The sequence below is a fragment of the Pelophylax lessonae genome, assembly GCF_965119305.1.
Source record: "Pelophylax lessonae genome assembly, chromosome: 3".
NCBI lineage: Eukaryota > Metazoa > Chordata > Amphibia > Anura > Ranidae > Pelophylax > Pelophylax lessonae.
The window spans coordinates 96,913,117-96,940,815 of NC_138770.1; the positions used below are offsets into that span (position 1 = coordinate 96,913,117).

The 27,699-nt window shown below is 44.1% G+C and overlaps 1 protein-coding gene across 2 annotated transcripts in view; it reads right to left on the bottom strand.

The window, feature by feature from the left end:
- Positions 1 to 27,699, bottom strand: part of BLK (BLK proto-oncogene, Src family tyrosine kinase) — a 144,051-nt gene that overhangs the window by 62,676 nt on the left and 53,676 nt on the right. For both annotated transcript variants that reach the window (XM_082249654.1, XM_082249655.1), the window contains 4 exons: positions 23,402 to 23,551; positions 22,085 to 22,234; positions 19,917 to 20,096; positions 17,706 to 17,782 (listed from right to left, as the gene is read on the bottom strand). In XM_082249654.1, the coding sequence (XP_082105780.1) occupies positions 17,706 to 17,782; positions 19,917 to 20,096; positions 22,085 to 22,234; positions 23,402 to 23,551 (557 nt within the window). The remainder of the gene's footprint in view (positions 1 to 17,705; positions 17,783 to 19,916; positions 20,097 to 22,084; positions 22,235 to 23,401; positions 23,552 to 27,699) is intronic.

Below are 27,699 nucleotides of genomic sequence, written 5' to 3' on the forward strand. Positions count from 1 at the left end.
CGTGTTTCGTCTTCCGACTTCAACAGAGAGCCCGTGTGCGCGGCGCGGTCGTGGGCTATTTATACTGACGCCAGGACGTGCGCACTCGCGCCCAATCAAGCTTCACCCGGAAGTCAAACCGCAATGAGCATTTCCGGTAGTGACCACTTCCGGCGTGCATCCTCGCTCCGCCCAGAATCACGGCGCGGGACACGCGTCAGACCGGAAGTGCGTCACTGATGTAAACATCCGGTCGGCTTTAATGACAATAACACAGGAAGTGATCTCCCTGCGCTAGTCAATCGTGTCTCACATCTCATATGCACGATGCTGACCCCATCTATGCATGAGGGAGGTGTCATCTAGCCGAATCCTTAAGCCAAATCACAGGAACTCCAGAATACTTAGCCTCAGTTTATAATTTTTAAAAGCATAAAAGCATAAATAAATTACACTGAATGCCATTCACCGTACATAAAATATATGTCATTATTAAATAAACATGTATAAAACTCATTCACAGTCTCATGAAAATGAGTATATGATTAAAATTAGAAATGAAATTGATATGATAAGAATTCACATGCCTAGTAAACACAACTAAATTAATAAAATAAATTTAAAATCCCCCAATTGTGGGGCTAAATACCACAATTATATTCATCTAAAAAATAAATAGAATTCAAAATTATGTGCAGATATAAATTAACATACACCAAAATGAAGCTCATAGTTCTGTGGTGGTCTGATGAACCACCATTAATAGAAGGTTATTATCAAAAACACTTGTATGTTACTGATTAATACGAATAAACAAAGAAAGGCCCTTAGATCAACCGATACAGTATGTTTCCACTGCTCTAAAGAGATGGATATGTTGTACCCAGACATCAATAATTGCTAATAAAGCAGTTGATGTCTAGGTCAACGTTGAGTCCCTTAGGGTGCAGGGAGTCCGTCTGGTAAATCCAATTTGTCTCGCGTTTCGATATTTCGCGGACCATGTTGGATCCCCTCCAAACTGGATCAACCTTCTCCACACCCCAAAACTTCAACATAGTTGGATCTTTGTTATGAACGTTTCGAAAGTGTAAGGATAAAATGTGATCTTTGAAGCCATTTCTGATATTGGTAATGTGCTCCGAAATCCTAACAGATAATGTGCGTTTTGTCCTTCCAATATACAGTAAGTTGCAAGGGCATTGTATGCAGTACACAACGTGTGTGCTGCTACAGGTGATTAGATCTTTAATTACAAAAGTAAGTCCATTTGATGGAGAAGAGAAACTTGTGAAGTTTCTTAAATGAGTATTAACCTGTTTACAGGACTTGCACCTCCTACATGCAAAAAAGCCTGTAGTATTGTCCCAGAACATCTTCGGTCTTACAGGGGGGTCCAATACTTTTTTGACCACCTCGTCACCGAACGTGGGTCCCCTTTTGTATATGAAGGTTGGGCGCTCAGGAAGGAATTCTCTCAAGACTTTGTCAATACAAAGAACGGGCCAGTGTCTATTCACAATATCTTCTACCTCTCGGTATTGGGCACTGTACTGAGAGATGAAGCTCCATTCATGTGTTTGCGTTCTTACTTTAGCGGAGTCTTTCAAACATTCCTCTTGGGACAAAGTGCCTATTTCCCTTATGGTGTTATCGAGTTTGGTCTCTTGATAGCCTTTTTCCAAAAACCTCTGTTTGAGAACTAGAGACTGTGTCCTATAGTCCTCATCAAGGGTACAATTCCTTCTGACCCGAAGGAACTGTTCCCTGGGGATATTAGATAACCATTGTTGGTGATGCCCACTCTGGACGGGGAGATACCCATTTCGGTCGGTGGGCTTGAAGTAAACTTGTGTCTTCAGCCCACCTTCCAAGAGGGATATCTCCACATCCAGAAACTGGATCCTCTCTCGGCTCCAATTGAAGTCCAATTTTATGTTGTTCCGGTTATCATTCAATTTATCACAGAACGATTGTAGGGAGGACTCCGAACCAGCCCACAAGAAGAACAGATCATCAATGTATCTGCGATATAAAATAGGCTCTTCATGTTGGGCTGCGTAGATAAACCTATCTTTCCACTCGCCCATGAAGATGTTGGCCAAACTCGGAGCGAATTTGGCCCCCATGGCTACCCCTCTCTGCTGCTGGTAAAACACTTGATCAAACCAGAAATAATTTCTAGCTAGACAAAAGTCTAGTACATCCCTCAAAAACCGTTTTTGAATATCTGGGATGTCATCCCATTTGCTAAATGCCCAGTTGAAAGCCAGTAAAGCATCGTCATGTTGTATGATTGTATATAAGGAGGAGACATCACCAGTGACCAAGAAGATGTCTTGATTAATCGGTAACTGCACCTCATTAAGTGCTAACAAAAACGCTTTGGTGTCTCGCAAGTAGGATTTAAGTTGGAGTACACTAGTTTGTAAGAAGGAGTCAAGGTACTCTCCAAGCCTTGCTGTGACCGACTGAATTCCATTCACAATCGGTCTCGCTGGAGGGTTAACCTGGTCCTTGTGGACCTTAGGTAGCGTATAAATGGTTGGAATACGGCTAAAGCTGGGTACCAGGTATTGTTTCTCCTTCTTAGTTAAAATATAATTCTCATATCCACTTCTTACCAATGTCTCCAACTCACGTCTATATTTTACGGTAGGATCAGTTGGTAAGATCCTATATGTGTCCTTGTCAGATTGTGGAAAGTTGGGTGAGGTAGTACTCCTTCTTAAGCAATAAGACCCCCCCTCCCTTATCCGCCGGACGTACAATGACGTCTTTTCTTTTTTCAAGGGCCTCCAGCCCCTCTTGGATGTGCCTTGGATTCACACCCTTTTTGTTGGGAATTTCCCTCAGGTCCTTAATTACGAGGTTCTTGAACACCTCTATATGTTGGTTGGATGACTGTTGGGGGTATAAAAAGTGATTTATTCTTGAGACCACTATCAGTTCCCACTGTATAGTTGGCCAAACCAGCTTTAGGGGCTCCTATCACTCTTGCGGGGTTCAGATAATATTTTTTAAGGTTAATCTTCCTTACAAACTTGTGCAAGTCTATATATACGTTAAATTTATTAACGGGCCTTTGCTTAGCACACTTCAAACCAGCATGTAGAATGTTGATTTCTTTATCGGTTAGGGATACTTCCGCCAAATTATAAATTCCGTCTAATCGCTGTCCAGTCTTCTTTTTTTGTTCCCTGCGTCCTGCTCTACATCCTCTCGAGGTCGATCTCTCATAGGGGGCTGTAGATCCGATTGTGGCCTCCAATGAGGGTTGTATATTCCCTGCGATTGTGGAGGGCCCCAATATTGGGGTTTCCCCCGCCAGGGTCTGCCGCCCCTTCTCCCGCCCCTGCCTCTTCCCCCCCTCCACGGAAAAGGGCGGGGAGGGTTTGGGGAGGGGGATTATACTCACTATATTGAGTTAGAGGATCATACCGATTTTGAATGGGGACCCTATAGGGAGAGTCCGATCTCATATTCGACTGGTGCCCAAATCTTTCACTGGGGTCTACTCGTTGGTTCCAATTACCTACCGCAGCTCCTCTATTGTTAGTATTGTTGGGATTTTTTGGGCACACGTCCTGTTGACCAGGAGCAGGCCTAGAAACCACTCTAGGGGTACTGGGTCCCGGAGTGGTCATTTGTCCATTGGATTGTCGACTTGGCATTCCTACATTAGTGGATGGTCTCTGGTTGGGAACTGTCCCTGGATTTTGCCAGAGATATATAGAGTTATTCTTGAAGTCCCCCAAATCCCTATAATACTTTTTCACCTTCTTTTTATGTGTGTCTTTGTCCATTTTTTGTAGTTTTTTTCTTTATATCCGCATTAAATTTTAAAACGACTGGTGAATCCTTATCCTTATCTAAAACATTCTTCAAATCAGCGATCTTTTTTTCTAAAATCTTCATTTTTAATTTATTTCTTTTCAAGATTAGTTCCTGTAATTTGACACCTACATTGTTGAAAAACTCCAACCATTCTTTAGAGGAATTATCATCATCGAGGGCATCCTGCGGAGTCACCTCCCACCTGAGGCTCCTCATGATGATTTTCTCTTTTATGTACTTCTCAAAGGTACATATGTCCCACCATGTCCTCACTTGCTTCTCAAGGGTAAAACCCAAGATGTTCAAGTTGGACATGAGGTCCTGTGAAGCATCAGTTTCCAATACTTCAGTAAATATGTCGTCAATTTCAAGTTGCCTATCTTGTAAAAACTATATTGCATCCATAGCAGCGGGGTTAATTTTTTGTCCACTTTTAGTATAGTGCCCGTCTTATAGGGTGAATTGGGCTGAAGGGCAGGGTCCAGGAGGAAAATCAGCCTGGCTCCCCCATAAAGCAGTCACACTGCTACCTCCTGGTATGATATGGTATGGTATGATGATGGGCACTGCTGAGGCTGACCTTATGGGAACTGATGAGGCTACACTGATGGGCACTGATAGACTATGGTTGTGGTCTGTGGTTTACAGATGACAGGGCGGGTCATAAACAGGAAGATGTGTGGTCTTTACAGGAAGGGGTTGGTCATATTTAAATTAGGGGGTGCACAAGTTTAGTCAGGCCTAGGGCAGCACAAAACCTAAATACACCACTGGTCCAGTGGTTTATCAGGATATCAGTATGGCCTTAGGAAAGTACACAGTTTAGTTGTCCTGTCCTGTTTCAGTCTAGATCTGTGTTTAAGACAGACGGGGATACTGGATGTCTCTCACCCAAACCGGGAGCTCTGCTCCCCTCTGCGACCAGGCCCCGCTCCTCTCAGAGTCTCCATCCGCCTGTCAGCAAACTTCCACTCGGTCACGCTCAAAATAACTCAACACACAGCCATTATTATCTAAACCGCTGGCGACAAAAGTGAGTACACCCCTAAGTTAAAATGTCCAAATTGGGCCCAATTAGCCATTTTCCCTCCCTGGTGTCATGTGACTTGTTAGTACTGGGCATTTTAACTTAGAGATGTACTCACTTTTGTTGCCAGCGGTTTAGACATTAATGGCTGTGTGTTGATTTATTTTGTGCACAGGAGTCACAGTTGTGGCACAGTGATCTGGATTGATGGCACATTCAGTGTGCCCTCTATTCAGAGCTCAGTGCACATGCACTGGTGATTTCACCGGCTTTAAAACGGGAATATGTGAAATATAACTGGGTACTAACATTTATAGGTAAAGTTCATCCAGGGAATATCTGATTGTCTCTCGGGGGGATCAGGATGGATTTTGTTTCCCCTGTTGGAGCAAATTGGATCATGCTTTGCTGGGGTTTTTTGCCTTCCCCTGGATCAACTGTTGGTAAAGGATTGTGTATAGGGGATTGTATAATTGTGTTTTCTTTTTGTTTTTTATTGGTTGAACCAGATGAAACTGTGGCCACAGGGCAGGATGCGGCCCTTAGCTTGCTTTTATCCAGCGCTTGGCACACACTATTTTATCCACTAATCCACTAATACATAGTTACATAGTTACATAGTAGGTGAGGTTGAATAAAGACAATAGTCCATCCAGTTCAACCTGTGTAGGTGTGTGTGGCTGTAATCATCTAACATAGCCCTTAATGTCCTGATCCTTGAGATGTAAGTCTAAGAGTCTTTTGAAAGCCACCATACTACCCGCAGAAACCACCTCTTGTGGTAGACAATTCCACAACCTTGTAGCCCTAACAGTAAAGAACCCTCCTCGTTGCCTGAGGTTAAAACGCTTCTCTTCTAATCGCATTGTATGCCCTCGAGTCCTCATGCAATTCCTTCGAATGAACAGCTTTTTTTCTAAGCTGAGATCCCCATTAAGATATTTATAAATTGCTATCATGTCCCCCCTCAGACGTCTCTTCTCCAGGGAGAATAAATCAAGCGATTGCAGCCGCTCTTCATAGTTAAGGTCCTCCAACCCCCTAATCAGTTTAGTTGCCCTTCTCTGGACTCTCTCCAGCTCCAACACATCCCTCCTGAGGACTGGCGACCAGAACTGGACAGAATACTCCAGATGTGGTCGGACCAGAGTTTTATAAAGTAGAAGGATTATAGTCTTATCTCTGGAATGCATCCCTTTCTTTATACATGCTAATAATCTGCTGGCTTTGGCAGCTGCTGCTTGACATTGCATGCTGTTGCCTAATCTATCATCAACCAAGACTCCCAGATCTTTCTCCATTTTTGATTCCCCCAAGGGTTCCCCTCCTAACGTGTATTGTGTTTTTATGTTTTTAGTCCCCAAGTGCAAAACCTTACACTTCTCCACGTTAAACCTCATTTGCCATGTCGTTGCCCACTCCGTTATTTTGTCCAGGTCATTCTGTAGGATATCTGCTTTATGCTGTGCAGTTATTGCCCTGCCCAATTTTGTGTCATCTGCAAAAACTGATATAGAACTACTGATCCCGTCCTCAATGCTGTTTATGAATAAATTGAACAAGGTTGGTCCCAGGTGATGACTGATCCCAATCTTGCCACTTTACCCATTAGTGCTAAAAATTCCAGCTCTACCTCCTCCCCTTGGTTAGGTGGCCTATAGAAAACCCCCACAACTACTTTTCCCTTTTCTCCTTCCCTATGGAGTTCAACCCACACAGATTCTAAATCCATGATCATCCCATCCGTAATGTCACTCCTTTCCATCACCTTTATATTGTTCTTGACATAGAGACATACCCCTCCCCCTCTTTTTCCTACCCTGTCCTTCCGGTACACCAAATACCCTTGGATATTGGCCAGCCAGTCAAGTGAGGGGTCGAACCAAGTCTCTGTTATTCCCACAAGGTCTATGTCATCCTCATGTACTAACATTTCCAATTCATCCATTTTATTAGCTAGGCTCCTGGCATTAGCATATACCCCTCTTAGTTTTACGGAAGTTAAACGTGATTGGTGGTTATGTTTATTTCTGTTTGGTCTGAGGTTCTCCCGCACAGACCTGCCAATTGACGTTGTGGACCTACTGTCGCTGCTGACCCTACATCTGCCTTCAGTCCTTTGCTCCCTCCTGACTGATTCTACTTCTGAGCCCTCCAACTTGGTGGCCATCTTTCTCCCCAAAAGAGCTGTACCATTCCCATTAAGGTGCAGCCCATCCTTGCTAAAGAGCCGGTAGCCGACTGAGAAGTCAGCCCAGTTCTCCAGGAACCCAAACCCCTCCTTCCTACACCAGTTCCTCAGCCACTTGTTAAGTTCCCTAATCTCCTTCTGCCTCTCTGGTGTGGCTCGAGGTACAGGCAGTATTTCAGAGAAAACCACCTTTGAGGTCCTTTTCCTCAATCTATTACCTAAGTCCCTGAAATCGTTCTTTAGGATCCTCCACCTACCTTTTACTTTGCCATTAGTGCCCACATGCACCATGACCTCTGGGTCATCCCCAGCCCCGCACAACAATCTGTCTGCCAGATCTGCGATGTGCCGAACGCGGGCGCCCGGTAAACCACATACTGTTCGGTTACCGAGATCTTTTTTACAGATTGCCCTCTCTGTCCTCTTGATAATTGAGTCCCCAACTACCACAACCTGTCTAACCTTTCCTGAGTCAAGGCCCCCCTTCTTCCTGGAGCCGCCCCTCCCCTGGCAGCTGGGGGAGGGTGCATGCTCCAGCTCTGCCACCCCTGAGCTGATATCCCCCTCAACCTGCAACTCTGCAAATATGTTAGGGTCTACCAACTCAGGACTTGCCTCCCTGCCTCTCATCCCATTAACCTTCCTAACAGTCACCCAGCTGCGTACCTCTGCTTCTTGCGTCTCCTCTACTCCTTCCTCCTCTATGCTGGCCCCTGCCAGCGCCTGATGGGTAATGTCCAAGCTCCTTTCCAGGTTGTTGATGCGACGCAGTCTTGCCACTGTGTTCTCTAGATCCACGATGTGGGCTTCGAGAGCAACAAGTCGCTCACATCTTGCACAGCAGTATTCGCCCTCGATTGATTCATCAAGGAACTCATACATGGCGCAAGAAGTGCACTGAGTGGCATCCCCAATCCTGTCGGACATTATTACCCACTACTCTATGGGGATAATGTTAACGACCTGCTCTTCCTTACCTACACTAACTCTAACTCCCCTGGTACTAAACCTGGGGTACTCACCAGTCGCTAATATACTAACCAGTCACTAAGATACTCACCAGTCACAAGGATCCTCACCAGTCGCAAGGATACTCACCAGTCGCAAGGATACTCACCAGTTGCAAGGATACTCACCAGTCGCAAAGATACTCACCAGTCCCAAAGATACTTACCAGTCGCAAAGGTACCAACAATGGGTCATAATTTCCCTGACTGACACCAATGAAGGGGGGCACATTTCCTCCCAACGATACCAACAATGGGGTAAAATCTCTTCCACTGACACCAACAATGGGGCACAATTCCTCCCAATAACACAAACTATGGGGCCCAATGACATCAGTGATGGGGCACAATTCCTCTAAATGACACCCGTGAAGGGGCTCAATGACATCAACTTTGGGGCACAATTCCACCCAGTTACACTAATAATACCAGTTACACCAATATTGGGGCGCAATAACTCTCACTGAAACTAACAATAGTGCAATATTTTTTTCCACTGACATTGGGACCTTTTTTTACTCTCGCCTTAAGTCTGAAGGACAGTAAACTGGCCCTTTGTATACAACGTTTGGGGAACCCTGTCCTCAACAGTGCATGTGACAGAGCGTAGTTTACAATCCCTTTTTTTTTCCTCCTTCAACACATCACCGCTATTATGTTGCATAATCACCATGTCCTACCCTTTAAGTCCCTGCACTGGAAGCACACCCAAACAATGGCAACAACTGCATCAGGCAAAACAAACTACCAGCTCAGGGCTGTAGATGTTTATACCGACAGTGCTGTAGAAGACCAGTGTTCCTCCCATATGACAGAAACCTGGTGACCCCAACTTCCTTGCATACCTGTTTAACTTGGTATTCTGTAATACGCTCACTGCAAGCTCTTTGCTGTCTCTCGCATTCAGAAAATCTATTATATCATAGTGGGTACAAGTAGGTTCCTCATAGTCATCAGCCAGACTCAAACCAGCTTTTGGAGGCCAGCAGATAGAAAGGAAGCTGCCCAGCACAAATATCAGGAAGCAGACCCTGAAATATGGCTCATGTGGTTTACCAAGAATTCACATTTTCCTCTTTTCACTGCCAGAGCCTTTTTTCTTTTTTAAATGCACATTTTAGGCCTAACGATTACCTAACTGCTTCCATACCGTGCAAATTCTGGCATTCCTCTCCTACATGTAAAACAATCATTTTTTTGCTACAAAATTACTCAGAACCCCCAAACATTATACACTGTGAAATTTAAGACTTAGCTGGGTGTAAGAAGATGTCTGCTGCTGTCTTCATGTTCTGTCAGATTAGGAAACCCATTGAAATGCATACGGCCATGTTGGAACGCGTAGTGTATGTGCAAAAAGCTATTTTGTTCGTAACGTCCCTTCAGTTACATTTTCTAATGAGGAGCGGTGTTCTGATAGAACAGGGGCACAGACAGCAATGAAAACTGAAAGGGGTTCTAATCCCTCTCCGCTCTATCCAAATCTAAAAAAAAAAAAAAAAGTTTTGCCTTTAGTTATACTTTAACCACTTTACCACTAGAGCATTTTGCTGTCTTACGTCTGGGCCACTTTTTGCGATTCAGCACTGTGCGACTTTAACTGACAATTGTGCGGTCGTGCGACGCCGTACCCAAACGAAATTTACGTCCTTTTTTTCCCACAAACAGAGCTTTCATTTGGTGGTATTTGATCACCTGAGCGATTTTTACTTTTTGCGCTATAAACAAAAAAAGAGCATTTATTTTGAAAAAATAACAATATTTTTAACATTTTTTTATATGAAATTCCCCCCAAAAAAGATGTAAAAAACAATTTTTTTTAAAATTTTTGGCTAATTTGTTTTCTGCTACCTATGTTTGGTAAAAAAAAATCACAATAAGCATTTTTTGATTGGTTTGCACAAAAGTTATTGCGTTTACTAACTAAGGGAAAGATTTCTGTCATTTTTGGTGTTTTTTTTTTTTAATGAGTAATGGCGGCGATCTGCGATTTTTTTTGCGGGACTGTGACATTGCGGCGGACAGATCGGACCCTTGACTGACATTTTTGACACTTTTGGGGGTACCAGTGACATTACTGCAGTGATCAGTGCTATATATATGCACTGTTACTGTAAAAATGACACTGGCAGGGAAGGGGTTAATTTTATTGGAGAGGGAGGGGTTAATGTATGTCTGGTGCTTACTAACGTGTGGGGGGGGGAGGTGACTGAGTGAGCCAGGGACAGATTGGATGTTTAGCTATGCTGAACACTCCGATCTGTCACTCCCTGTCACTTAGGAGATCCGCCCGCTCTGTTTACACAGGCGGGCGGATCTCCAAACTGGATTCCCCGACGATCGGGGCAGAGCAGCGGCGATCGCCGCCGCTCCTCCCCTGGCCCGACTCCCGCTGTGAATGAAAACAGCGGGAGTGCCCCTACAGGGGGAGGAGGTCTACGTCGCTAGACGATAACGAGTCACTGTGCCGCAGTAGCAGCACAGTGGCTAGTGGTAAAGAGGTTAAAGCAGGCAGTGAGGAGGCGATACCTCCTGCCAAATGCTCTCTAAACGCAGATGGCTCCTCAGAGAGCCCCGCCAGTGTGAAGGAGCCCTTAGAGGTGATCACACAGCTATAAATGGACTTCTACAAGAAAACCAACCATTCGCGGCACATCCATTGGGGGTGCAGGGCCCCCACATCCATGCATCCGGCCCCCTAATCTACATGCAGGGCGCCAGACGCATGGATTCCAATGGGGTTTTTTTTGTTTTGAAGCACGTGATTAGAGCCAGAGGCTCTAATAGGCTTCAAAAAAGGGTGGGCTCGGGTTGCAGAGCACTGCGCCCTGAGCCCACCCAGTTGTGTGACAATAGCAAATGAATATTCGCTATTGTCACACGGATCCTCCTCCTGGCCAATCAGTAAGCGGGTTCTGAGACCCATTTCCCGATTGGCTGAAAGGAGAAGCCATGCCATTGGCCAAGGAGGAGGGAGGAGACGCAGAAGACTGAGGGGGAAGCCGCCGCCGCTGCTGCTGCCTGCATGCCCTCCACATGTCCAGGGTGAGTGAGCTGGCGACCGGGGGGGGGTATAGTGTGCGGGCTGGTGTGGTCCCGGGGGGGGGGGGTATGGTGTGGTCTGTCTGCAGCCCCCTTCTCGGCCCCATGGAGCACCACTGAAGCTGACAGTAAGGTAAACTAACCCCTGGTTGCAGCCGGGAGCCCGTTTACTCCTTAGTGCTGCATTACATGTCCTTGGTGGTGAAATTGGGAGCGTTTGTGTCTGTAGCACTGTTGTAGTGTTACTACCATTACCGGTTCACTCATTTCATTTATTGTCTGGAATTGCTTCTTGACCCCCAGATTCGTTTTAGTTAATGGGAAGTCACAGAGACATAAGAAGACTGCGGTTTGACGCAGAAGTGAATGTTCCTTTTTATTTAAAACGAATATGCATCATAGAGTGGCAGGCAGTCACATTTATTTACCGATAAAGAGAAGAGAGGAGTTTGCTGTAACATGAAGTTGTGGCTTTTGCAAGTAGCTGTGATCAGAGTTTCTGAAACCTAAAAAAGGGTTCTCAAAGTTTGATTTCGTGTACTGTGATGGAAAAATGATGTCAGCGACAGTTTCCTGCCACAAATGATGAAGCTGATATGAGAGACCACAAACCAAATTTACACAAAAGTTGGCTAATTTTATCTCCTCTAAGTGTGCCTGCTCTTTAATGACACTGTGAGAGTGCAAGACCATTGTGCTGTCTGGGTCCAAGAATAAAATGCTGCCACCTCCCCCCCCCAAAAAAAAATAATAATAATCATGCCCACCAAAACGCCCCCACATCCATTATTTTACATCAGAATTAAAAATAAAATAAAATTTATCAGGAATTCAGATTTACATGCAACAGCACCTTGTCTATATGCAAAATTATATGGCATACCATTATGTGCAAAAAGAAAAACCTAACTAGATGGGACTTTACTGGTATCAGAAAGGAATGATTGCACAATGTATAGCTATAAAAAGTTATATTTTATTACAAACATTTAATAAAAGAACAATAGATAAAAACAGAGTTTACAATATCCTGTGCCATTGGCCATATAGCTATGCCAGCCAAAAAAAGCGCAATGGTGAAACACCGTCAGTATACTTTGCAGGCATGAAATACAAGGCTAACGAGTTTCGCTCATAGCTTCATCAGGACCTTGTCATCTTGACTCCAAAGGTAACAAATGAAAGACCCCTTTCGGCAATGTAGTCCGAGACCATTGTGTCAGAATAAAATAGGATATTGGGAGGGGGATAACATATACGGATAAATTGGTATATTGCTGGTGCTGGAGGTTCTGAGACAGATGCTATTTGCTGACAACTCGCCCTGCTGTGATGCGCCCCCTTTTTATAACAGTGGACAGGCTGTTACCATAAATTGTTTCCAGTGTGATTGGAAAATCTACTGTCTGGATACTTTCTATTTTTGGATATTTGTTTGTGGATTGAGCTTGATGGTCTCTTTTGGTGTTCCTCATTTATGCACCAGCAACATACCAATTTATCCGTACATGTTACCCTCCAAAAATCCTATTTTACTCTGACACAATGGTCTCGGACTACATTGCCTAAAGGGGTCTTTCATTACCGTGGCAGTCAGCCACAGTATATTCCTATCAAGCAGATTGCCATCATAACCCTTTTCTAGAAACCTTTGTTTAATGACAAAGGTTTCTAGAAAAGGGTTATGATGGCAATCTGCTTGATAGGAATATATCAGAAGTGGCTTGGCTCACACAGGCTGAGTGTCTGGCCGACCGGAGGCGGAACCCTGACAATAGCATGAGTGGAGCTTTTTAATCCACTATAACGCCCAATTTAGAGAAATTGAGGATATCTTTAAAAGGCATTGGGGTGTTTTACGTCTAGATAAAAATTTATGTAATGACCTACCACCATCACTCAACTTTATTTACAGGAGAGCACCTACCTTTGGGGACCAAATAGGGCAGAAGGTCCTCGATCCACTTATCAAACCAGTTATGTTTTAGGACAAGCGAACAGGTTTTTTTGCATGCCGTCGCTGCAAGGCCTGCAAGCAAGTGCAAACCTATCTGCGAGGTTTTACCTCCTTTTATTCCTCGGCAAATGGGGGAGAATTTGGAATAAAAGATTTGATTACCTGCCATACGACGCATGTCGTATATGGCATGGAATGTCCCTGTGGTCTGATTTATATAGGTAGGACTAAAAGAACTATGACAGTTAGAATTTCAGAGCACATTGCCAACATAAAGAAAGGGTATAAAGATCACAATGTGTCTCTCCACTTTAAGCGTTATCACAATCAGGATCCCACCCATTTGAAGTTTTGGGGTATAGAGCGAGTAGACCCTGTATGGAGGGGGTCCAACAGGGTCAGAGAGTTGTCCAAACGGGAAACCCAATGGATCTTATTGACTAATGCTTTGCATCCCAAAGGGTTAAATATAGTGTTAGATATAAACTGTTTTATCAGCTATTACTGACCTATATACCAAATGAGGGGGTGATAAGTTTTAGTATTTGTTTATGATCGGTGTTTTCAATCATATGTAGGGACATTTACTGTTTTGATCTATAATGTCATGTTTATGCTGCATGAAATTCAGTAGCATTGTTCTATTTATGTTTTTAGCCATTTTTTTTGTAATGGTTTTTAAATATTGATGTAATATATGTGTATGAATTGTTTTATGGATTTTATGCTGATATTGTTTTAATGTTTTTAATTTAAGATGCTGTGTACAATGATTTATTGTCTTCTATTGCACTTTATTTACCCGGTATATATGAATTGAGCCATTATGTGGAGCTTTAGGGAGCAAACACAGATTGTAGAAATCTGTGTGTGCAGAATCCTCGGAGGATCCGATTGTCCGATACCGGTTTAGTCCGAGCAATCGTGGTTAATTGGATAGGAGATGGAGGCTGATGCAGAGTAAGGGCGGAAGTGCAATAATATGGACGAAGGAGGGCGGAAGTACAGGGTTGCCGCAAGGTCCACGTCAGCTCGCTGTTTGGCGAGTGCCGCCCATTCCTCAATACATAAATATGAGTGAACGTACCGTGTGTCCACGCCCTCAGTTGAAGTCCTTTGCTGACGAAACACGTCAGGGCATGGTCACGCGGTCACCAGGGTTACCTACGTCCTACGTCATACCCGGAAGTTTGACCGTCCACACCAGCGGGAAACGACTGGACACAGGTTTACCCTAATTTTACACGCTTTCATCTACAATTTGTTTGTGAGTGCAACATTTGAAGAATCTGTTTGTTGGAATAAAAAGTGTAGTTATGCAGTATCACGCTATGTGGTGTCATTGATTTATTTACATGCACCATGAATATGCGGAGTGATTCCTGTTTATCAGTGTGAGGAGAGTGTCCCATCCAGGGTTTCAAGTCTCTTGAGGATCAGACATCCCCCCCTTGTTTGTGATATATATTGGCCTGCATCCAGTGGCCTCTGGTAAGTGTATTACCATAAGGAGTGCACAGCGGTGAGGTGGAGGCTTTCTAGGATCTAAATGCACAGTTGTGGATGATCTGCATCCTTGGATTCTTGCTCTGTTCTGTGGACTCTCTGCATAAACTTGTATCACATTCCTGCTTCACATTCTAACTACAGAGACTTTATTTTCATCTTGGGATTTATATTTCCTATGATAGCGCTGCTAGTGTATTATTGGAAGTTGAGAGGAGTATGTTTTATCGCTTTTCAGATACACCTATTTATGGCATTTATTATTGTAATAGCAGCAGCTCGAGGTCCTTTATATTAGGACCACATATATATTCATTGTTCACTTACATTTGAGCGCTGGGTGAGTGGGCTTCTTTGGGTATCTACTGATCCTACTCCTAGTTTTATAGCCAGCAGTACCTGCCTGAGCCAGCAGTACCCGCCAGCAGTACCAGCCTGAGCCAGCAGTAGCCACAGCAGTACCAGCCAGCAGTACCTACAGCACAGTACCAGCCTGAGTCAGCAGTACCCACAGCAGTACCAGCCTGAGCCAGCAGTACCCACAGCAGTACCAGCCTGAGCCAGCAGTACCAGCCAGCAGTACCCACAGCAAAGTACCAGCCTGAGCCAGCAATACCCACAGCATTCTTTTCAAAACTTACCACCACAAAGAGTCGACTGCGCGCCAGACTGACAGACGCAAACCTGGAAAACCAGTTGCCAGTAGCAACATCATCAATACCAGCTAACATCACACACCTCACCAAAGAGTCAGCAGTACCCACAGCAGTACCTGCCTGAGCCAGCAGTACCCACATCAGTACCAGCCAGAATCAGCAGCACCCACAACAGTACCAGCCAGCAGCACCCACAGCAGTACCAGCCAGCCGTACATACAGCACAGTACCAGGCAGCAGTACCAGCCTGAGCCAGCAGTACCCACAGCAATATTAGCCAACAGTACCCACAGCAGTACCAGCCAGCAGTACCTGCCTGAGCCAGCAGTACCAGCCTGAGCCAGCAGTAGCCACAGCAGTACCAGCCAGCAGTACCTACAGCACAGTACCAGCCTTAGTCAGCAGTACCCACAGCAGTACCTGCCAGCAGTACCTACAGCACAGTAGCAGCCTGAGTCAGCAGTACCCACAGCAGTACCAGCCTGAGCCAGCAGTACCCACAGCAGTACCAGCCTGAGCCAGCAGTAAAAGCCAGCAGTACCCACAGCACAGTACCAGCCTGAGCCAGCAATACCCACAGCATTACCAGCCAACAGTACCAGCAAGCTGTATCCACCAGCAGTACCAGCCAGCTGTACCCGCCAGCAGTTGTTTTCAAAACTTACCACCACAAAGAGTCGACTGCGCGCCAGACTGACAGACGCAAACCTGGAAAACCAGTTGCCAGTAGCAACATCATCAATACCAGCTAACATCACACACCTCACCAAAGAGAAGGTAAGGGGTGAGTTAATTAAATGTTTGACCAAATATAATAGGCGCATTTTTAAGTCGATCATTTTGTATGGCCCCCCGAATGATTTCATAAATACCCAAATGGCCCTTGGCAGAAAAAAGGTTCCCCATCCCTGCTTTATATCAAGATCCCCCCCCCCCTTCACAGCAGTGTCCTCAGTCCCACATCACATCCTTTTCACAGTACTGTTCTCATTGCCCCTTAACATCAACCTCCTCCAACAGTAATGTCATCTGCCCCCCTTCAATGCAGTGTACCCCCCCCCCCACACACACACACACACACACATTACTATCCTCAACTTCCCCTCCCCACATTACTATCCTTTTTACCTTCTCCCCCCACATTACCTCCTTCACACTAATTTCCTTAGCTCCCTTTTCAAGTCTACCCCCTGTCCCCCTCCCCCCCAACTGTCATATCTTAGGGCCAATTCACACTGCAGCTCAGAGCAGCAGGAGCGATTAACCGCCCAGCCATTCTGTATTGCCGGTTGCCCTAGGGGGCAGTGTGGTGGGCGATTCATTGCATCACACGGCTCCATTTTTTTTTTTTTTTTTCATTTTGTAGAACATTTTTTTGCGGTGACAGACATTTTACCATGCAGTAAAATGCCTGTCACTGCATATAGTGGAAATTGGCCATTACGCAGACAGGGGGGTGGGTGGCACAGAAGGTCTGGACGGAGGGCAGGAGCTGCAAAGTGGTAATTAGTTGCCAAGACCCCCTTGAATCCTAGCAAACAAATACCTACTTGTCAATTCCGGTAGTTCCGGCCTTCCATCCAGAGAATGACAGCGGTGATGGCTGGAGGGAAGAAACAACTCCTAAATTGCAGGACTGCCAGGGTCTGGATGAGACATTGACTGGGTGCAGATCTGGACCATCGTTCACCACTTAATGATGCCTGCCCTATAGAGAGGCCATAGCATGAGCCTGTACAGCAGTGAGATGTGGAATGATATGCATAGGATGCATGTAAGAGGTGCAGAGTCTGCATTTGAGCACAGTAGGTACTGGGAACCAGGGCACCTACTATACCTAAAGGTCTGAGGTTGAGGTCTAAGCAGTGGTGCTGCACGAGAGAGCAAGGATGCTGATTATCCTTTGTTTATATGTTTGAACTAATGGGGGATACTCCTGCGTGGACAACAGTTTATGAAGTTGAACTTTTCTTTCGTTTTAAATAAAAGTGGGCCTCAAAGTCCTAAAACATTGTTGCTGACTGTCGTGGACTCACTAGAAAGTGTTGCACACATGAGCATTACCCTCTGCAATGTCACAACACAATCCCCCCTTCTGCAGTAAAATATTGGATTGGCCGGTATGATGAAATGTTTTGGACTAGAGCTACACAAGAGAATGAGGTCCAAAACACAAAGCCTGTGTTACCACAAAGCACATTAACTCAGGTTAGTGGGTTGAATTAACATGTTATGAATGGCACTCCGACGTACTAAGGTTCTGATGCACATATCTCAGTGGCAAGAGAGCTGAACTGGCCTTATGTCCATGTCCTACACCCACTGAGGTTGCAATACCTTAGGGCAGTTGATCTTTATATAGAGTATATTTATATAGTATCTGAAGTTCTGCTTTACACATTATGCAGACAGGCAAATTGTGACCCCCCAACAGAGAGTATCATGCATGAAAACTCCACCAGCACTAATCTATAGTAACCTTAATCATCAATATTTCACAGACCTGAGCCGCCATGTCCACCAGTTTTGGAAAACGCAGCTTCATTCCTTCTTCGGTCTTCATAAAGTCTACTAAACTTCCTGAAAAAGTAAGAGAATGACATCAATGGGAATTCAGAGCACCAAATAGCTCTAGAAAGAAAACTCCTTCTATGCCTTACCAACTACTGGAGATATAGGGGGACAGTCCTACGCTGTCCCCTTTGCAACTGATGCCAGAAGCACCACCTACCTACCAAGAGACCAAGAAATCCACCCCCTTCCCCACCCCGTCCTGCACTAAAAAGATAATGCCTATCTTTTATCCTTATTCCTTAAAAGTTAACTCCTATTCTGCTGTGGCCTAGACTGTCAAACACAGTCATGTAGGCCTTCTGCTTAGGCTATGCCTACATCTGCAGGCCTGAGCTGGAATAGGAAAGGACCTCATCACACGATCTACAAGAACTAAAATTTGGCGTGGGAGCTCCTGACCTAAAAAGCAAGTATGCGCTTTATGGCAGACTTACCTCCAGCACTGACAGACCCATGCTCGCCTTTACCTTTACACTCACTGGCCACTTTATTAGGTACACCTTGCTCGTACCGGGTTGGACCCCTTTTACTTTAAGAACTGCCTTAATTCTTCGTGGTATAGATTCAACAGGGTGTTGGAAACATTCATCCATATTGACATAATAGCATCACGCAGTGGCTGCAAATTTGTTGGCTGCACATCCATGATACAAATTTTCCGCTCCACCACATCCCCAAGGTGCTCAGTTGGATTGAGATCTGGTGACTGTGGAAGCCATTGGAGTACAGTGACCTCATTATCATGTTCAAGAAACCAAGCGGGGAAGCTGATGCAGCGGGCAGGCAGCTCCGATTGCCCCCTGACACCAGCGATCGTTCCCCGCTGAGAGAGAAGAAAGGTCAGCTGTTGTAAACACAGCCGACCGTTCTTCTCCCTGGAATGATCATAGAGCCCCTGTGATCCTTCTATATAGGAACACAGGTCTCTAAGGTCATTTCACAAGCCATGCCCCCCCGACAGTTAGAATCACTCCCCTAGGCTCACATTTAACACCTTGATTACCCACAATATTAACCCCTTCCCTGTCTGTGTCATTATTACAGTAACAGTGCATATTTTTAGCACTGATTACTGTAGTAATGTCCCTGGTCCTCCCCAAAAGTGTCAAAAATGTCAGTCAAGGGTCTGATCTGTCCGCCGCAATGTCGCAATCCCGCAAAAAAATCGCAGATCACCGCCATTACTAGTAAAAAAAAAAAAAAAAAAAAACAATAAAAATTACATAAATCTTTCCCGTAGTTAGTAGACGCAATAACTTTTGCAAAAACCAATCAAAATACGCTTATTGCGATTTTTTTTACCAAAAATATGTAGCAGAAAACAAATTGGCCTAAAATGTTAAAAAAAAAATTGTTTTTGGAAATGTCATATAGCAGAATGTAAAAAATATTGTTTTTTTTTTTTCAGAATTGTCACATTTTTTTGTTTATAGTGGAAAAAATAAAAATCGCACAGGTGATCAAATACCACCAAAAGAAAGCTCTATTTGTGGGAAACAAAAGAACGTCAATTTCGTTTGGGTACAGCATTGCATGACTGCGTAATTGTCAGTTAAATTCACGCAGTGCCAAGTTGAAAAAAGAGGCCTGGTCATTAAGGCTCCATTCACACTACCGCGACTTGTCAGGCGACTTTTCAGCCTGACAAGTCGCGGTCCATGCAGTGCTACAGAACCCGTTCTAATAGGAGCGACACAAGTCGCTCCGACTTAGAAAAAGGGTCCTGTACTACTTCGGGGCGACCTCGGAGCGACTTGCATAGACATTCATTATATGAAGGCCGTGCAAGTCACAGGTCGCCCCCGAAGTCGTGCCGCTTCAGTGTGAATGCGGTGTAAGGGGGCAAATCCTTCCGGTCTTAAAGTAGTTAAGCAATTGAACAGGTGTACCTAATATAGTGGCCGGGGAGTGTAAATTGGTCAAAGAATGGTTGGTTTTGTTCCTTTTCTGTATTGATTGACCCAGATTCAGGGTCTAATACATATCCTTTTATATAAAGAATTGTCAAGAGACAAAATGGGGTAACACAAGAGTTGCATATGTGCAAATGGCGTGTCCAAATATCCCCTGCTGTTATAGGAATAATATAGGCATTTAGCACTCTCTAAATAGCTACTTCATAATTTCCTTTAAAACTCACCATTTGCCATGTACTCCGTCACAATGTATATGGGTTCCTTGGTTACCACAGCGAAAAGTTGTACTAGTTTATCGTGTCGAAGGGTTTTCATCAAGTTAGCCTCCTCCAGAAAGGCCAGGGGTGACATGCTGCCCTCTTTTAATGTCTTGATGGCCACTTTCATGTTATTATTATAATATCCTAACAGGTTAGAATAGAAAGACAAGGAATCAAGTCAAATCTCCAGAACGGAAGAGTAGAATTATGATGGGTCAATGTTTTGTATGGAAATACTGTAAGGGATTTCCTTAAGGGGATGTTGTTAATCTCCCTGAAGATGTTCCCTGTATGGCCCGCTCTCTCTGTGACTGCCAGATTTCCCCCTTCCAAAGAAAACATGTCAACGTGTGTGGTATGTGGTGAACAAGTACAGGAGGCGTCCGGCACAATTCCTAGATTGCTTTACCTTTTCTCATTGAATACAAAGCATTCTCTGATCGGTGAGGCAGAATGTTGCCATTAATGCAGCTGGACACATGCTTGGCATAGAACTTGTAAGCTAGTGGAGATCATTGGAGTAGCGGTGCCTATAGTGAATAACTTACAGAAATTGTCAGCTTTCAGGGAATCCCACAGGTATGGTATAAAATAGATACATTGGTCTAAGTTGGACCAATATGGCTATGTAAAAATATCCATCCCTTGAATTATTCTTAAAGTGTTACTATGCCTAGAACCTGCATTCACTATATCTGAGAGAAATGGAGCATGCGCTATCCAAATATTGGTTTTATTGAAGATGCTGTATGAACAAGTCAGTGGGTGACTGGGTGAACACCAAATGTTTATTAAAATAGTCAAAAGTGCAATTAAAATGCAATAAAATCAATGATGACCAATGTGATACCAGACCGGTCATCCAGATGATGATAAATGGCAATACCATAAGTCCACTGGGTGAACTGTGTCCGGATCCCTGGAGTTGGCTGAAGATGGAAGGCAATCCACATGCTGTATGATAGCTGTGTGGAAGCCGTTGGGCAGGCGGGAGCCGAGGCGGACTGACCAGAGCTCACCGCGTGACGTGTCAGCAATTCAAGGGTAGACAGAAGACTCAAACCCGGAAGTGTGACCAGCCTGGAACGCATAGGGAGAGCGTTGCCGTGACTACATGTTTTGCACGCATGCCAAGGACCTGACAAAGTGCATGTGCGTGAAACAGGTAGTCACGGCAACGCTCTCCCCATACAGCATTTGGATTGCCTACCATCTTCGGCCAACTCCAGGGATCCAGACACAAGCTCACCCAGTGGACTTACAGTATTGCCGATCACCATCTGGACGACTGATCTGGTATCACATTGGTTATTATTGCTTTTATCGCATTTTAATTGCACTTTTGACTGTTTTAATAAACATATGGTGTTCACACCCACTGACTTGTTCATACAGCATCTTCAATAATACCAGTATTTGGATAGTGCTGCTCCATTTCTCTCATGTTATCCTTCAGGCTGGTTCACAGCATTATATTTCAGCAGCACCAATTTGGTTAGGGACCTTTGACAGTACAGCTACCACAGTGAGAGTGCTGGAACGTTTGTTACAAATTCACTATATCTGCTCTCCCACAGTACACAGAACATGGAAATGCAATTATTTTAGTAAATATAAACTGCTAAATACCTTTTCTCATCAGCAGTATATAGCAGTCTTATGACATCTATCAGTGTCCAGTTAAAGCTTGAGGAAGGAGTTCTCATTCTCCTCTGACTGTCCTATGAGGCCGCAGGAGCCCTGACCCTCGGTCTGGACAGTGCTGATTAGCCCTGTGCAGATCACATGCCCCCCCCCGCCAGAAAAAAAAACTCTCTGGCACCAAACTGAGCATGTGCAGAGTGCCTCTAAGGAGCAGATGGATTGGGGACAGTAAAAGAAGAGGAGGATCAGAAAAGACAGTCTTTTTACACAATGTGGATGATTAACCCCTTAGGCTCCACAGTGAGAATAACAAGCATGCTTCACTGCATATACAGACTGATTAAAGTGGGTTTAGTAACACTTTAAATCTAACAACACCACCAAATCTGGTATAGAGGTGACTGTACAGCGCAGGGGTAAACAAACAAGTATCCATATTGGATTGTGCCATCACAGACTGGTTGTGCATATATAATTTTACAACTCACCCATCCATACTTCTCCAAATTGCCCAGCTCCAAGCTTCTTTACAAGCCTTAAAGAATCCCTTGGGATCTCCCAGACATCCGCTTCCCACGTGCTTTTCTCCAATGCTGGACAGGGCTTTTCCAATTTCCGGCATAAACCATCAGCTCTTCCTATAAAACGACAGCAAAAAATAATAATGTAGATAAAATAATTTATTGGATGTTAAGTACATGAATGCTTATTAAAGTGTAAGGCAGCTCATGCACGAGTCAGTCTTTTTTCATTCAACCATTTACTAAAGACTAATGGACTGTGCACTTTGCAAGTGCAGTTGCTCCAGAGCTTGGTAAAGTTTCATCTTGAAAAGTATACACATATAAGGCTGCACATGATTGGCTGATGGAAGTCACCTAGAGCCCAGGGCGAACATGCCAATATGCGCCCCCCACAAGATGTATGAGCAGTATGTGTCAGCAAACCCCCCCCCCCCCCCAAACAAATTAAGCACTAATCTGCATGCTGAACTCAAATCCTCTCATTCCACATATGCTCCCAGCAAAATCCCCCCCTCCCCCCCCCCCAAAAAAAAAAAAAAAAAAATTTCCTCTACCTAGCATAAACTCCCCTCCGAACAAAAATCCTCTACCCCTCCCACTCCCAGCACAAATTCCCCTCCCTAATCCCCCATCCTAGAACAAATCTCCCCCCCCCCAAAAAATTTACCCCCCTCCTAGCACAAATGCCCCCCAATCATCCCTACTAGCACAAATCCCTCTCCCAAAAACAAAATGTCCCCTCATAGCACAACTCCCCTCACGCTACCACACCATATTACCTTTTCTAGCACAAACCCCCCACATCTCCTATCCTAGCCCAAGCCCTCTTCCCCAATCTCCCCTCTCAACACAAATCCCCCAAATCACCACTCCTAGCACACCTTCCCAAATTTGCCCTTACCTCCTGCTGCCCCCCAAATTCACCCTCCCAACACAAATACCCTCCCCCCAATCTCCTTGTGGTGCCCCCTGAACCTCACATAACACAACCGTGCCCCGGGCAGCCGCCCCTTCTGCCTGACCCTTGTCCGGCCCTGCCTACATATACTGGGTTTCAAAATGGTCTACTCATGTAATCGATCGTCTTTACAGTTGACAGTTGACAGGATCACTTACAAATAATCCATCAATAATTTTGTCACATTTTAAACCAGGGCTGCTATTTTATTTATTAGCTTGTCGCCAGTCTTTTATGGCCCCACCATAATGGTTATGGAAGTGACAATAAGAGGGTAATGTACCATTATAGAGAGTGCAGTAAGAAAATAATTATATGCTCACCAGTATAATGTTTCACTAGATCTTGTAGTGAGGAAAATGTGAGAGTCGGGGAAATATAATATCCGCCGTTATCCAGCATTCTGATCTTATAGTGTTTCACTGAATCTCCGCGGGTTGCGTCTTTGTCTCGTACAGAAAGTGAATAAGTGCCTGAAAATTATAAGAATAATGCATAAAAAAAAAAATAATAATAACAACAATAACATTAATACATGCATGCTTCTTGGTGATGTTGTTAAAATATTACCCACAATGAACATTAAAGCAATGTTTTGCTGCAGTAATTGCTGCAGCACTGCTATTAATATTTAAAGTGTATCAAGGCATACACTATATTACCAAAAGTATTGGGACACCTGCCTTTACACACACGTGAATTTTAATGGCATCCCAATCTTAGTCCGTAGGGTTCAATATTGAGTTGGCCCACCCTTTGCAGCTATAACAGCTTCAACTCTTCTGGGAAGGCTGTCCACAAGGTTTAGGAGTGTGTCTATGGGAATGTTTAACCATTCTTCCAGAAGTGCATTTGTGAGGTCAGGCACTGATTCGGACAAGAAGGCCTGGCTCACAGTCTCCGCTCTAATTCATCCTAAAGATGTTCTTTCTGGTTGAGGTCAGGACTCTGTGCAGGCCAGTCAAGTTCCTCCACCAAAAACTCGCTCATCCATATCTTTATGGACCTTGCTTTGTGCACTGGTCCAAATCATTTGGTGGAGGGGGGGATTATGGTGCAGGGTTGTTTTCCAGGGGCCCTTAGTTCCAGTGAAGGAAACTCTTAAGGTGTCAGCATACCAAGACATTTTGGACAATTTCATGCTCCCAACTTTGTGGGAACAGTTTGGGGGTGGCTCCTTCCTGTTCCAACAGGACTACGCACCAGTGCATAAAGAAAGGTCCATAAAGACACGGATGAGTGAGTTTGGGGTAGAGGATTAACATGTTTAGGCTTAGGGCCCATTTTGTTGTGGTACATTAATGATCTCACATGCTATGGTGCATGTGGTAACATTTGTAAAGGTATTTGAATGGACTGCCAATACATGCTTTATGAATGGACTGCCAATGCATGCTTTATGAATGGACTGCCAATGCACACATTATAAATGGACTGGCAACACACCACAACAGATGACAAAATGTGCATTAACCCTTTAAACAATGCAATGCGCCCCAACACATGGTATATGCATTGTGATGTGTTGTTCTCTATTTGACTAGTACCACAACTTACCTAGATCAGGTGTTTTGTATATACTCTAATGTAAATGAACCATTTAGTGTTTGGGTCTACATATACAATAACTGTAAATCCATTACTGTGCTGTTAGGGAACCAGTAGCTTGCCAGTGTTGTAGAACTAGAAGCTCCAGCAAGACATTAGCTGGCCATACATGGCTTGAAATTCAATCTATTTATGGCTAATTCAATCTATTTATGGTTGTAAAATGTCTGCCTTAGCAAGTTAGAAGCTGGCCCAGGCTGGGGGGAAAGGGTTAGTTTCCATATGTGTGCTCATTTCCCCAGCTGTTTGGATCTCAGCTAGCCCACCTTAAATATAAAAAGGGGGAAGGCTGAGGTCCAGGGCTTGCTGCCCGGTTCTCGACTCGACTCGTGGTATTGGGACTGCTGTTCCTTGCAGTCCATTGGAGGCACTGGGGTTCCATAGGTCATCCAAGTCAAGGTGAATACCAGAATGGACTACCACCCTGCAGAGGTATGCCTGAGCAGCCACACAGCTATAGTTAGGATTAGGGATTAGACTCAGTTCATACCGGACTACAGTAGAATGTTGAAGTCTTTCAGTAAAGTTGCATCAACTGTTCTAAACCTGGTCTGAAGTTATTCAAAGGGGTGCATGTTGGATCTGGCATATTTAAAGAACCAAAGTCTGTAAGGCACAAAGGGGTATGGACAACACCACTACAAAAGGGTTAACTTGGTAAAACATGGAAGAGCAGTGTAGTTGCTAAGAGTAACCAAGCACAGTTCAAGACACAAAGCAACCAGCTGTTTGGCGAGGTATCTGGTATAGGTGACACATCCTCCGGTAGCGAGGGGATCGATGTCTGGCTTCCTCCCTAGTGGTTGGTTTGCAGTAGCAACTGGAACCAAACCCACATTACGGAGATCCATGGCATGGTCACCAGGTACAGGAAGGAATGGCAGGACCCCATTCTGTTACTAGGAATGAGGTAACAGAAGTACGCTGCACTGGTGGAGTGGGCGCAGGTTCGGCATGCCACTCCTAATGCAATATACATCAAATTACAGTGTGTAGTGACATGGGACAGTACTTGTTCAGATGAAGTCGGGGAACTACCTTTATGTTTGATTCTTCAAATGACCGTCTCTGCCTGGTCCTGGGTATTGGTGAGCTGGGCAAAGGTAACCCTGCGTGCAGGCCCAAGTAGGCCCCGCCACATACTGATTGACTTCTGTTCAACCGGCCTGTTGGAAAAATCCTGCTCTGTGTATTCTGGGGGCGGAGAAGTCTCCTCGCTATCAGAATACAATGACACAGCAGAAAGGATTACCTCATCCACCTCAATTGTGTAGATGGGGGCATCTGATCAGCCTGCTGATTAAACTAAAAAAACAAAAAAAAAACAGACTTATCTAGGGCCATTAATAAGAGAACACTGAGATTAGGGTTAAACATGTGCATGATGAAAAAATGTTTCATTTCGTTTAGATTCATTAATCTAGTTATTTTTTTTTTTGTTAAATTCGGTTGATTCATTCAATTCGTATTCAGGATCAGGATTCGTATTTGGAATTTGTTTTATGTCTTTTTCAAATTTTCTTCGAATTTACCGATTTTTTTCGATTTGAAATTTTTGAATCAATAAATTTTGAATTGGTTGACTTGAAAACTTTAGATTTTTTTGAACAAACAAAAGAAAAATCTCCATCAAATGATTACAATGACTCTTTAAATCATCTTTGGCTTAAAAAAAAACAGCATTATTTCGAAATGGTAATCTAATGGCCCATACACACGTGCAGATTATCTGCAGACTTTTGTCTGCAGACTTACCTTTTCTATGTAGTGCAAGGGCCTGCCGGATTGCATACAAATTGAAAGTGTTTAGGTTTGACCTCATATTATATGGTTTTGGTAAGTCTGCAGATAATCTGCACGTGTGTATGGGGCATAACACACACAGTCTTTGATTTCAGAAATATGTTTCCTGTTCGAATTCAAATGAAATTCGATGTAAAATTTGATTTGAATTTCCGAAATTTGAACACATTTCGTTTAGTTATTCAGAGCATTCAGTAAACTTTGTTTATACTGCACTTTGGGTATTCAGAATATATCCGAATCTCCGAATAACGAAAAATTTGTCTGAATATTTATTCCGAACAAAACGAACCGCACAGGTCTAATTAGGCCTCATGCACACCGGACGTTTTTACAGCTGCTGTTTTTGACGTGAGATGTTTTTTTCTGCAGCCAGAAAACTCCCCAGCATGTTATCCTATGTGTCCATGCACACATAGGCTGTTATCGGCAGTTTTTGGGAGAGGCATTTTCTGGCTGGAAAAAAACCCAGAACTATTGGGTTTTGAGAGGGGTTTTTCCAGCTGTAAAAATGCTCTAGCTCTGATAAAAGCTGAAAAGTGATGAAAAACGCCAAAAAAAGGCTTGAAAAACGTGGCTATTCTGCATTTATCTACGTTTTTGAGCCATAATCTTTTGTGGGAGTACAATTTTGCTAAAAAAAAGCTAAATAAAAAGCTACAGCTGAAAAAAGCTAAAAAAAAAAAAAAAAAAAAAAACTCCTTCTACAGCTACAGCTTTCTACTGGCATTTTGATAACGTCCAGTATGCATGAGGCCTTAAAGAGGTTGTAAACCCACTTTTTTTACATTTACCTATAGGTAAGCCTATATTAAGGCTTACCTATAGGTGCTATAAATATCTCCTAAACATGTACCGTTTACAAGATATTTACAGTGCATGCAGTCGATGACGTCATCGTCGCATGCGCTCTAAAGGAACGGCCACCCTGTGCCGTTCCTTCAGAACCCTATGCCGTGACCGGCGGCTTCCCCGCGCATGCGCGGGAGTGATGTTATCGCACCTCCGGCCAATCAGATGGCCGGAGGATGCGAACAAGGAAGCAGGGCGGCCAGGCATGTCGGCCGCCCTGTTGCTGAGCGGGCGACACTGCGGGCTTCGTTTTTAGGTAAGTATTTCATATTGAGCTAGTATGTGATGCATACTAGCTCATTATGCCTTTGTCTTTACAGGTTTTTTTTTTTTCTCATTTTTTTTTCCTGCATTTACT